The 12,053-nt window shown below is 40.9% G+C and overlaps 1 protein-coding gene across 1 annotated transcript; it reads right to left on the bottom strand.

Annotated features, from left to right (window-relative positions):
- On the bottom strand, nucleotides 1-8,865 carry LOC114923105 (uroplakin-3b-like). Its single transcript, XM_029285596.1, has 5 exons — nucleotides 8,769-8,865; nucleotides 7,828-7,983; nucleotides 4,272-4,509; nucleotides 2,623-2,702; nucleotides 1-140 (listed from the first exon to the last, which is right to left on the bottom strand). The coding sequence occupies exons 1-5, from the start codon at nucleotides 8,863-8,865 to the stop codon at nucleotides 1-3; spliced, it is 711 nt and encodes a 236-aa protein (XP_029141429.1).
- Nucleotides 8,866-12,053: the final 3,188 nt, after the last annotated feature.

Below are 12,053 nucleotides of genomic sequence, written 5' to 3'. Positions count from 1 at the left end.
CTACTTCTTATTAGAAAGTACAGCTGCTACAATTAAGGCAATTAAAAGGACAGCTCCACCCACGGAGACCAAAATAGTAATTACGATCATGCCTCCTGCACGCCCTTCAAACATTATATCGGCTGATTCATAGTTGGTCACTGGAATGCAAAGAAATGCAGAGTTAAGAGGCAAACATTCCATGAACTTTCAAAACAAACTCTGATTTAGATCCTTGTTATGTCTGTAAATTACATTCAGGTCTAAAAAACAACCTCATAGCCTGGAAACGCTCATAACTTCCTCTGTGGAAACCAAGATTTTGGTTGAGTTCTCTAGGCAAGATGGAGGAATGAGTTGACATCAGCAAACAAATGTTTTCAATCTTTGTTGAAGGAAACGTGGAATTTGTAGGAACTTTAAATCTGGATCTCTTTCATGCATTTTCATCATGGGTGGGATTCAGCTGGTTCACACTAGTTTGGCAGAACCAGTAGCTAATTTTTTGTTGTCCAGGCCCAGAATGGACTTCCGGAAGTGGCATCCACACAGAGAATCGGTTGTTCACATATTTGAATCCCACCACTGATTTTCATGCATGAAAAGAGATCCAGATTTAAAGTTCCTATAAGTTCCACATTTCCTTCAACAAAGATTCTTTTTCTCCTGCTGCCAAGAGTTGGGCAGCAGAAGAGCCCCCCTATAAAACTGGTGTGTTTAGTTAAGCTACAATGTGGGGATAGGCATCCATTTAGAGCAATTGTTACATCTCTTTTCCTGCCCATGACCTTGGATCATTCATCTTCTTCTCCTCCTTCCATTTGCATCAAGTCAAAGTTTAACAGCTTTATAAGACCAGGGGGTACCAGTATTTCCAATATGCAGAATACAGAATAACAGAGTTGGAAGATTGGACTAGAACAGGGCTTTTCAACCAGTGGTACGGGTACCACTTGTGATACATTGGCACCTGGCAGGTGGTACGTGACCATCCTAGAAAAGTGGTAGCGGGTGAGGGAAATGAGCTGAACCGGTGGCAGCACCGCACAAGCCTGAGTGAGAGATGGCTGGAGCTGCAGGGCTGTCAGGGCTCAGTGGAAGCGCCAGGATCAGCGCCAGGCTCCAGCTGGAGCTCGGCGCTGATCCTGGTGCTTCTGCTGAGCCCAGAAGAAGCGCTGATCACCTGGAATGTTGCAGCATCTCCAGGGTCTTGTGATTTACATTCAGATGCTTGGCAACTGATTCATATTTATGATGGTCACAGTGTCCCAGTGTCATGTGACCAAAACCTGCTGCAATTACCCAGCAGACGGGGGGAATAAAAACCAAACACCCCCCCACCCCACCCCCACTGCCAATCCTCAACAGAAATGCTCACAACAATGAAAACCTCGGACAGGAGGAAGAGCGCTGCCGGGCGGGCAGGCAGGTGTCTTGCTTGGCTGTGGCTTGGGGGGCACTTTTTTCAGTGCCATTGTAACTTCGAACAGTCACTAAGCGAACTGTTGTAAGTCGAGGACTACCTGTACTTCATCACTTTTTTCCTTTTTTGGGGGGGGGCATCAAGTTTTTGATACCTTGCTAGGTGACTGGTGGTACTCAGATATTGCCATATCCTAAAAGTGGTACAATGGGTGAAAAGGTTGAAAAGCCCTGGACTAGAAGACTTCCAAGTTCCCTTCCAATTCTATTGTTCTGTATTCTGCATACTGGATTGATTGATTAATTGATTGATTTATAAAATTTATTGGCTGCCCATCTTTACGTCAGAGTAAAACTGGGTGGCTTACAATCATACTGGCACTGCTCAGTCTTACAAAGCTGTTAAACTTTGACTTCATATGGGTCCCCAGCAAAAAAAGCAGCTCATGAGATCTGGCAAGCTTAATTCCAATACTTCATCACTTTTTGGCTGATGCAGTTTGATCCAAGAAGGCGAGAACTCTCAGCCGCTACATCTGAACATTTATGCAGCCCCAATTTATGAATCCAACCATATGACTTGTAAACCATGGCTTATAGCTTAGCATTGTGGACGGATCATTTTGTTCCCCAAACTGTGTTTAAAGTCATGGCCTTGCATGGAAATAGGCAACCTTTGAGGGATGAATTAGCATTTATGACATCATTGAGAGCTGAAGGCGCATCCAGGAAGTGGCTCAAAAATGCTAATTTTCCAGGATGCCCACTTGCCCAAATTCTAAATTTTCTCATTTGTCCCATCAACCGTGCCACTTTCTTGGGCAAGGGGGCATCCTTGCAAAAAAGCCCTCACTTGTAGGTGTATGTTATGAGGCTCATTTGAGAATAAAAATGCTGCTGCTGGGATTTCCTGGTTCTAGATTAAAGCAATGGATTGATCCAGTCAGGAAGTTGTGGGCCAGAAAATATTTTCTTAATGGGGAAATTTCACTTCTTCCTCTACTAATGAAGTAACTAATTAACTAATGAAGTTAGCTATTTTCTTAAGATGTGTTCCTATGGGAGAAAATCCCTCTAATTCAAGAATATTGATATGGGCAATCATATACAAGAGAGAGGGAGGGAGGGAGGGAGGGAGGTAGATAGAATGTTCACAAAGCAGCCAAGAAATAATTCTCTACTAACATAGCTTTCTTTTTAATGAAACATCTTGAAACTTACCATTTCTGGTCTGTATGGCTGTTGACCAATCTGTATGTGCTCTTATCACAGACTTCTCATCCAAAAAAAAGTAGTTCACCCTTGAAATGAAAGAAGGAGCAAAAGACAAGAAAAGAAAATGTTTAGAAATGCGGAAGGAGGGTTGATGGCAGATGGGGCCTCAAAAAGATAGAGAGATTATAAATGGATGTTGGTATCTCCTGGACCAGGGGTAGGCAACCTTGGCTCTTTTATGACTCGTGGACTTCAACTCCCAGAATTCCTGAGCCAGCCATGTTGAGGGGAAAGGGAGAGGTTTCCAAGCTGAGCCATACTGGCTCAGGAATTCTGGGAGTTGGAGTCCCCGAGTCATAAAAGAGCCAAGGTTGCCTACCCCTGTCCTGGACCCTTAGCAAATGCTGTATCTTAGCAAAAAAAATAAAATAAAATAAATGTCTCTTAACATCTTTAAAACAAGAAGGAAGAACTTCATGAAACAATGGCTGGAAGGCCATCCAACTAGGACACGTCATAAAACATAAAAAAAAAAAACCTAACTAGAGGTTTCTATGGAGATGGATCAAAAAAGTCAAGATTAAAGCTCCACACCCTTTTTACATGCATGACACATGCAATACACTAAAACAGGGGCCTTGTGTTAAAAAAGGATAGCCATGGCCTGCCTCCTTTTAATATGTGTGGTATTAACATGCGTGGCATAAGGGTGGGGCTTTGACAATTGCAGCTGCCATCTTGAGTTACTGGGATGGGCCCCCACAAATAGATAACTGTGAAAACAAGTACAGAAATTTAACCTTAAATGGCACTATGATGAGGGGCACACAGTATCTAGTGATAGCAGTGTTTCAGTATCTGAGGGGCTGCCACAAGGCAGAGTTGTTCACCAGAGCACCAGAGGGAAGGACGAGAAACAATGGTTGGAAACTGGTCAAGGAAAGAAGCAACCTGGAATTAAGGAGAAATTTCCTGACAGTGAGGAAAATTAACCAGTGGAACAGCTTACCCCCAGAAATTGTGGGCGCTCCATCACTGGAGATTTTCAAGAAGAGACTAGACATTCATCTGTCTGAGACGGTATAGGGCTATAGGTTCTCCTGCTTGAGCAGGGGGCTGGACTAGAAGACCTCCAAGGTACCTTCCAGCTCTGTTCTGTTCTGTTCTGTTCTATTCTACCTCACTTGTCCATGGAAAATACAGGTAGTCTTCTACTTATGACCGCAGTGGAGACCAGAATTTAAGTCATATGTCATTGCAGTCATCAGTTGAGGCACCACATGACTGGACTTGATTTTACAACCATTTTTATAACTGTTGTAAAGAAAGTCATGAAGCGAACCCAGCATATCCATTGGGTGTTTTTTGCAATTTTCTGCCAGAAAAAGACAAAAAATGTAGCAAATCACAGGTCGCTGCAACTGATCATAAATGTAAGCTGGTTGCCAAGCATCCAAAATGCAACCATGTGACTGTGTGTTTATGTAATCGTCATAACTTTGAGGACGGATTGTAAGTAGCTTTTCAAAAGTCCACCATAACTCTGAACGGTTGTTAAATGACCGATCATAAATCAGGGTCTTCCTTAAGAGAGGAAAGTTGAAGTCTGGAAAAAAAAAGGGAAGACATTTATATATTTCTTGGTCCACAATTACCTATAAAAAGTTGATGGCTTAAGGGGTTGGTTGCAGAAGGGACCTTTGGTTTGACGGCACAATTCGGTTCCCACCTGGTAGCCGATCACAGTGATCAACTCATATTGGCTATCATCCAGGTCAAGAACTAGAAGTTCCCTGGTCACCCTGCAGGAGAGGCTCTTGAATTCATCCGCAAAATACACCTGGGCCTGAGGAGTCCTGCGGAGATTCTCAATCTGTTCAGTATCTGTTACACCTGAAAAGAGGTTTAAAAAGGGCAACAGAAATATAAACATTACTGGTTGGTTTCATCACCAGAAGAATCACCAACTTTTCAAATGGGCAGAAAGAGGGAAGAATTCAGCTTTCCTAGACATCACTTGCCAGGTAGATAATTCTATAACTGGATGGGGTCTATGACGACTCACTGCAGCCAGGATGAGCTATGACAAAAAAAATAGACCAATGAGATATGGGCTGCAAATATCTAGACAACCACTAGATCAAGGGTCTTCAAACCTGGCCCTTTTATGACTTGTGGACTTCAACTCCCAGAATTCCTTAGCCAGCGTGCCTGGCTGAAGAATTCTGGGAGTTGAAGTCCACAAGTCATAAAAGGGCTAAGTTTGAAGACCCCTGCACTACACATGGCGCACCTCTGGCTATATGGTGGCTTGTTTTGTTTGGTAGCCCAGATATGGGAAACCTAGAAAACCACTTTCCCTCAAGCAGGGTATTGTCAGAATATCAAGATGGTGGCCACAATGGTATAACCGAAGTCTATTTCTGTGAAACTGATGGGGGAATAGATTCTGTCCCTCCTTCTCCTTGATGTTGCACAAAGCTGTACCCTCAAAACTGAAGTGAAAGAAGATGAGGAAAGAATTGGGCAATATTGATAAGCTACAAGCTCTGCAACAAAGATAGTTTAGGCCAGGGGTGTCAAACTGCCAGCCCGCGGGCCGGTTTCATCATACCGGAGCTGCGCCCACCCCATTGCCGGCAATGGCGAAAAAGCTCCGATATGTTGTGCGACGTCACATGATGTCGCGAGTTTGACATGTCTGGTTTAGGCTGAAGTTGCAGTATCAGATCTACATTTTTTGTCAGAATGACTGACTGGGGAATTCTGAGACTTGAAGTCCACATATCTTAAAGTTGATAAGTTTGAGAAACACTGACCTAGATTATTATGCTAATTATGTTACATATTAAGTAAATCAAAGTATAAGCACCTTTGAGTTGAGCCAACACTTTTTGGCATATTGACGTGGTTTTCTAGCAATTGTGCAGAAGGGTTTAATATTGTCTCTTCTTAACTGACTTTTTAAAAATGTGTCATTTAAACTGATTATCCTTGGACTGCTCATCCTGGACTAATCAGGATAGTCTAACCTGCTCAGCTTTTGAGATCAGCCAAAGTTGATCTCAGGCAGGGATCAAGAGAAGCCTTAGCTCAATGGGATTTGTGGATCATCCATACACAAATCTGTATGGGGAAGTAGATCTCGGTGGAACAAAAAAGGCATTTTTCTGGACTCATTCTATGTTTGAAACCCAGCCAATGGAGCAACATTGTTTTAAGTTGTTTAGAGATATTTTGATTAATGCCAAGTAATATAAAATGCTTTGAAGAAAAGAATGGGAGATGGTATTTGTTAAGTTCTTGGTTCGCGCATAAAAGATGAAGACACATGGTGACTACAAGAACTCTTTATTCTCCTTCTCCAACTCCAAGCAAAGCGGCAAAAGGCATGCAGGCCTTTTATAGGGCTTGAAACCCAGACAGAGTGAACCAATAGGAATTCCTCTTCTTCGCGCCTTGCGCATGCGCACAAGGCTGGCTCTGCTCTGTCTAGTCCCGGGCAGCTTTTAGAATGCCCTGGACCATTTGCAACCTTTCTGGGCCTGCTGAGTTTCCTCAACAGGCCCAGGACACAACAGTATTTGTAGATTCATACTGAATTTGTTGGTTAAGATCTCACCTGCTGATTAGGACTAACACTAAACTATAACACCAGTTATAGGTCTCCAAATTAGTTGGGTTCCCATGTCACTAAAGCAGAAACCCGGGTTTACAAAGCACAGTGGCTAGGTGCACCAAACACTAAAGTACATTATAGCTTAGTTCCATGAAGGAAATAGCCGTTGGGGACACCTGGGAAAAGAAAGAACAACACATTTCAAATGTCATATTCTTGCTTTCTTGAATGACCTTGTCCAAAGAGGAAGTGAATATTAATCCTCCACTTCATACAGAATAGCTGAATTGCTACTGCAACAATCCGGGTCTGTTAACCATTTCAGAACAAATATGGCAGATGCTGCAGCAGCTTATGGAGTTCTTTGAAATTGTTGATTAGCAAGTTTTTCCTGTCCATGCAGAGAACTGCCTCATGCAAGATGAAAAAGGAAAATATTTCCAGCCTGAGTCACAGACCTCGCTAGGACCTGTTATTTTCCCTCTTTTCTTGTAAAATAAGGTTAAAATCTCCTTCCACTCAAGCTCTATCTTGACTATTCCTTAGACCCATTCATGCCGTTGACAGCAGCATGGAAGCAGCATCTCACACCTTTCTTTTGCGGACATTTTTTCCCATCCAAAGCCTACATAGACCCAACAAGAGGTATCCATGCGAAGAGTGTCAAAAAAAAGTCAAAAGGACAACAGAGAGAAACTCTGGCAGGTTTTCAACCTTCTGTCATTATATCCTACAACAACAAACTGGGACACCTGGAATCCTTGCCAAATCCTGACCTGGCCTATCTCAAAGGGCCGGTACTATCTAGATTGCTTGCTCTCAATGTCTATGCTTGATTATCTTCAAGACAGCTACAGAATGTAATTATTCCTAATCTTCTACTGGACTTCTCTTTAATGAGAACTTCCTTTCCCAATTTCCACAATGAATTCTTTCATTCTCTAATTCTGGGTATTCTATGCCCAGTGCCTACAGTGTGTTCTCTCATTCTACACCTACTAGAGCTCTCATCTCTCCCTTTTCCTTCTTCATGTAGTTCCCACTGCTGTTCCCATAGCATATTTATCCAAAGAGTAGAGAGCAGTGTTTCTCAAGGTTGGTCACCAGGACCAACACAGATTGGATCCTGCAACTTCATCCTGGGACACGTATATTCACCTTCGTTAGTAGTGTTTCTCACCTTGACAACTTGAAGATGTGTGGACTTAGCTGGGTAGAGAAACAACATGTTCCATTTACAATTCAGGAACCTTGCCTTAAAAATGAAGGCATTTATTATTAAAAAGGAACTAAGCATCTCCAGTAACTAGAAAGCATGAATACTGAAGTTGAGAGACTTGTAAACAAAAGACAGGTGGCCTCAGCAAGAGCTATTGGGTTTTTAAGTTGTTTGCTCAACTGGTTTGGAAATCAAAATTTGAAAGCTAGTTGGGAAGATCCTCGTCTGAGAAACATCTGTGAAATTTTAGTAGAGGAGAAGAGCTTGATTGCATGAATGCAATTTCTTAGCCTGAAGTTTACTCTTATCTGTTCCTCATGTTGTATTTAAGTTGTTAAACACAATAAAGACTTGCACATTTCATCTATAGTACCTGGTAAAGTGGATGCATCCGGAAGTTGAGCCACTGCTATTCTGACTGTGGTTGACGTAAACTTGGAGGAAGCGACACATTTTGGAATATTAATAATAAAATTGGTGCCCAGGAAGGTGGTGAGAAGCATGCTGTTGTTATAGGAGAAATCCAGGGCTAAAAATATGAAATATGAAATTAGGACGAATATTAGTGTATCTCTTCAGTCTGTAAGCCACATGATGACACATTTTTCATGAAATATGACGGCCTGGTACAATTTATTCAGAAATGCAGTTTCCAAAAAGTATTAACATAAAAAGCCTGCAATGTTATGAAAGCTACTTCTTCTATTCCACAAAGCATCTTTAACTCTATCCAATAGGTTCGATTAATTTTTTTAAATATATCCAAATACTAAGGGAAGAATATTTCACTGTTTCAATGCTTAAAAAGAAACCAAAAAACAAACAAGGAAAAGCTGAAGAAACATCTAAATTTCTCCTTCTCGCCTCCCAAACCACAGGAGACATTGCAGAGAAGGATTTATCAATCCTACTTTGTAGCAGAGAAAATCCTAAAATAGAATGTATAAAAAAATTAAAATAATGTTCTAGAATTTAATCTGTCTGAACGTAAAAAGATGTTCCTTTTTAATTTGTCCCCAAATTGTCCAAGTAAGCAATGAATTGGTATGGTTTAATAAAGTTATTTGCCTGTAAAACTCTCTCCGCACACTTGGACTCTCATGGATAATATCTGCATTTTGACAAATTGGCTTTAGCCAATGATGAAATTATGGGACCTTCTCCTTGTGGTGCCTTTAGATAATCTTGACCTACAGTTACTGTGGTCCTTCTGGCTAGGCTCTGTACTAAGACATCTGAATGCCCCCAGTTGGGAATGTCCATATTAGTTCATGCAGTTCCGATCTTGGTTTCACTGAAGAAGGTCGTACTTACGGATTTTCTCAAGATTTTCTAATGGAATGGTCCATCCTGATCTCAAGCTGTCAGCAAAAAACAGAAGCAAACCCAGCTTCACACCATAAAGCTGCATGGCTGGAATCCAAAGGTTCAATTTTCTTCTGGAGTCCTAGAAGCTTCACTGAACTCCACCTGATTTAACAACCGAAAGGCAGTGACCAGAATGATAGATTTTCTCCTTTAAAAAAAGAAAGGAAGAAAGGGAGGTCCTTAAAGTCTGACAAACATAAAACTAGGCTGGGAAACAGGGTAAACCAGAGAATCAGGCCATGGACCTAGTAAGGTGGGATATCTGTTGTGCAAGGGGTTCTACCAAATATTCAAAGCATGAAGCTTTATGGAATCTGGGCAGAAACCAGACAGTGTTATTTTCAGGTTCCTTACACTGTTACATTGAGAAGACCATTGCAAACACACGCTTTTCAAGTGTTCATATTTATTATTTATATATCCTTTGCAGTGCAATCCTATGTATTATGCTTAGAAGTAGTCATGTACTACTGAGTCCACTGGAATTCTTTCTGCCGAGTAAGTGGCTATAGTCTCACAATCTTGAAGAAGAAATTTAGGCTTAAGTACGTTGAAGAAAATCCCACTACATCCATACAGCTTATTTTAGTGCTTTAATGCTTAAGCACAAACAAGCCATATTTCTTCCTCTAAGGAATGGATTGTCCACATTTCAGCTAATTTATCAGCCTTGCTGGAAGTACAGAAATTTCCCTTGCGTCAAGCCAGATCTCTGACGATTTCAGGGTTATGTGTTGGAAACAACATGAAGATGTTGCAGTTTTCTTCCCCAACTTTACAATCGAGTTCAGATGAAAGCTAAAAAAGTTCGGTACATTTCAGGCCTACTTAATGAAAGGAAATGTTCATTGTAGATCCAATATGTAGGAATCTGAAAAACAATCCAAATCTAAGGCAAGTCCTTTTCAGTAGACATTTCTTTCCATAATACAGAACCCATTTGACATTCTCTTAATTTCTTTTCTGGCTTCCTGTCCAAGATGCTCACTCTGAGATTTCTTGTAGGTTTCTCATCCAAGATCTGTCCCTACTTAATTCTGCCCTTCCACTTCCAACCCCAGATTAGCCAAAGATTTTATGATGGCTTTATTAAAGCTAGAGAGTTCCTTGAAAGAACCAAACCAGATGGACCCACATTGTAGGGGTCCAATGGACAAGCACCTTGAAAGTACCCTAGATAGGGAAGAAATATAAGGCCTTCATTTATGCACACTTGCAGAGGAATTCTTACCATCTATATCTTGTCCTCTCACAGGGATGTTCAGCTTTTCTTTATATTGTCCGGATAATCCTAAATTCAAGCTTTCTTTTAATCTTTCCAGTCAAGCTCTATTGTACATAGAGAAAATTAGCTTTTCTAGACTCCTATCTGCACCAGAATAAATTATTTTATTCTTGCTTATTTCTTTTTCCTCTGTGTATTATACTAATTCTTTCACGCTGCATAATTTCTCAAGTAAAGGTAAGGGGAAAAATGCAATGGTGCTTGTTATTGGGTCTGGCCAAACAATTGCACCAAAGTATTTATGAGGGAAAGACTGGCTTTGCACCATCTGTATATGCTCCAAGCACATAAAAACCAGGCAGACCACACATCCCAGCTACCACTTTGATTTTTTTTTAACCACACCGCAGAACCCCTTGTTTATTCTTAAACAAGAATTTCCTGCATTTTCCTTCGTTTTCTGGTTCACACTTGGGAAGATGAGATTTCTGAAGGATCAAACCACAATACCTGGTATTTGTGACCTTCTCAGGTGTAAGAGTCTACAATAGCTGGGCTTTTTGGTATGTCATTCACAGAGACACACGTATGTAAGCAATCAGCGTGATTCCTCTTCCTAATGCCAGATATTAGACAGGATACTGGAGAAAGTAATGAGTTGTTGACATGGTCAATGAGCAGCTTCACAAATGTGAAGTGGATGAAACATGAAACCCTCTTGGTTTATATGGTTGTCAAAATCTTACTGGTTGAACCAGTAAAACAGTGTCTTGCTCAGAAATCTACATTGAAACCTGAAAAAGAAGTCTAATCCAGATTCTGTCAGACTCCACCTGTACTATTCGTTGGCCTAACTTTTATCCTCTTGTCCAAGTTATTCAAGGCCGTGACTTGTGCATCGGTTTCACACATAATCTGGACTGAGGGCTCTTTGAATGTTTGTCCCACTTTTTGCTCTCTTTTTGCATGAGTTGTGGATCTGAAGAGGACACTGGGAATAACCATATATCAGTTTTAGCTTCTCAGCAGGGCAGCTACAAATAAAGCACTTGTAAAAGTTGATTTAAAAAGCACACATTTTCTCAATGGCTAACTTTCCCTCCCCTTGATCAATTCTAATTGGGAAACTTTTGGGGGGGAAAGTTAGTATACAAAAAATGGAACAAAGGACCCATGATCAGTCTCAAACCATATTTGCCTGGTTTTAAAATTATTGCACTTACATTGTGTAACTTTATTTATAAAAAAAGAAGTATTTCCTCACATTTTACTGGACAAATTCCAGTTATGAACTTTTAATGTTATTTAAAATGTGTTAAATGAAAATAATCAAAGAAAAGGGGGAAAAGATACACAAAGAAAGGCACAAAGAAAATATATTGCCTGATTAATAATCCGAGTGTAATGTCATCTAGGTGCCTTCTCACCCAGAACTTGCCCCAAAAATATTTCAACTCCCAAGTAAACTCACTCAGCCCATTGCTCCATCATTGACCTGCTATTTATTTGGTTGATAAGCTGTGCTAACAGGTTCTGCTAGATGCCTTCACAGCCTATAATATTTAACTGCATCACATGTTCATATGTTGTTGCTATGGATCTTGAACATGCTCACCTCACTGAAAGGAGACCTTATTTGAGAAATGACCTGAGGACACTTGTGGAATTCAACTTGCATTTATACCCCTCCCTCTCTCCCTGAAAATACCTAAAAAATGTAAGAGGTAGTAACATTCGCAGAATATTCAGCACTTTCCGTCCACTTTATGAAGGTCAACTGAGGCTGTTGCTACCATCTGCCTTCTCCACCTGAGCAGAGCCTGGCTTACATCTTTGGTGAAAGCAAAGAAGCCCACACTCATTTCTTGGAGAAGAATGAGAAGGGCTCATCATGGATAAACCAGACCAGATATGGTTTACAGCTCCTTACTGAGAGACAACCATCATTACACCCTCATGATTTTATTCATGTTACCTTTATTTTGCTTATTTAATCTGAAGGCTAT

Source organism: Protobothrops mucrosquamatus, unplaced genomic scaffold (assembly GCF_001527695.2).
Source record: "Protobothrops mucrosquamatus isolate PMUCROS unplaced genomic scaffold, P.Mucros_1.0 scaffold1919, whole genome shotgun sequence".
Lineage (NCBI taxonomy): Eukaryota > Metazoa > Chordata > Lepidosauria > Squamata > Viperidae > Protobothrops > Protobothrops mucrosquamatus.
Note: the sequence above shows the minus strand (reverse complement) of the source record. Positions and strands in the feature narration are given on the sequence as shown.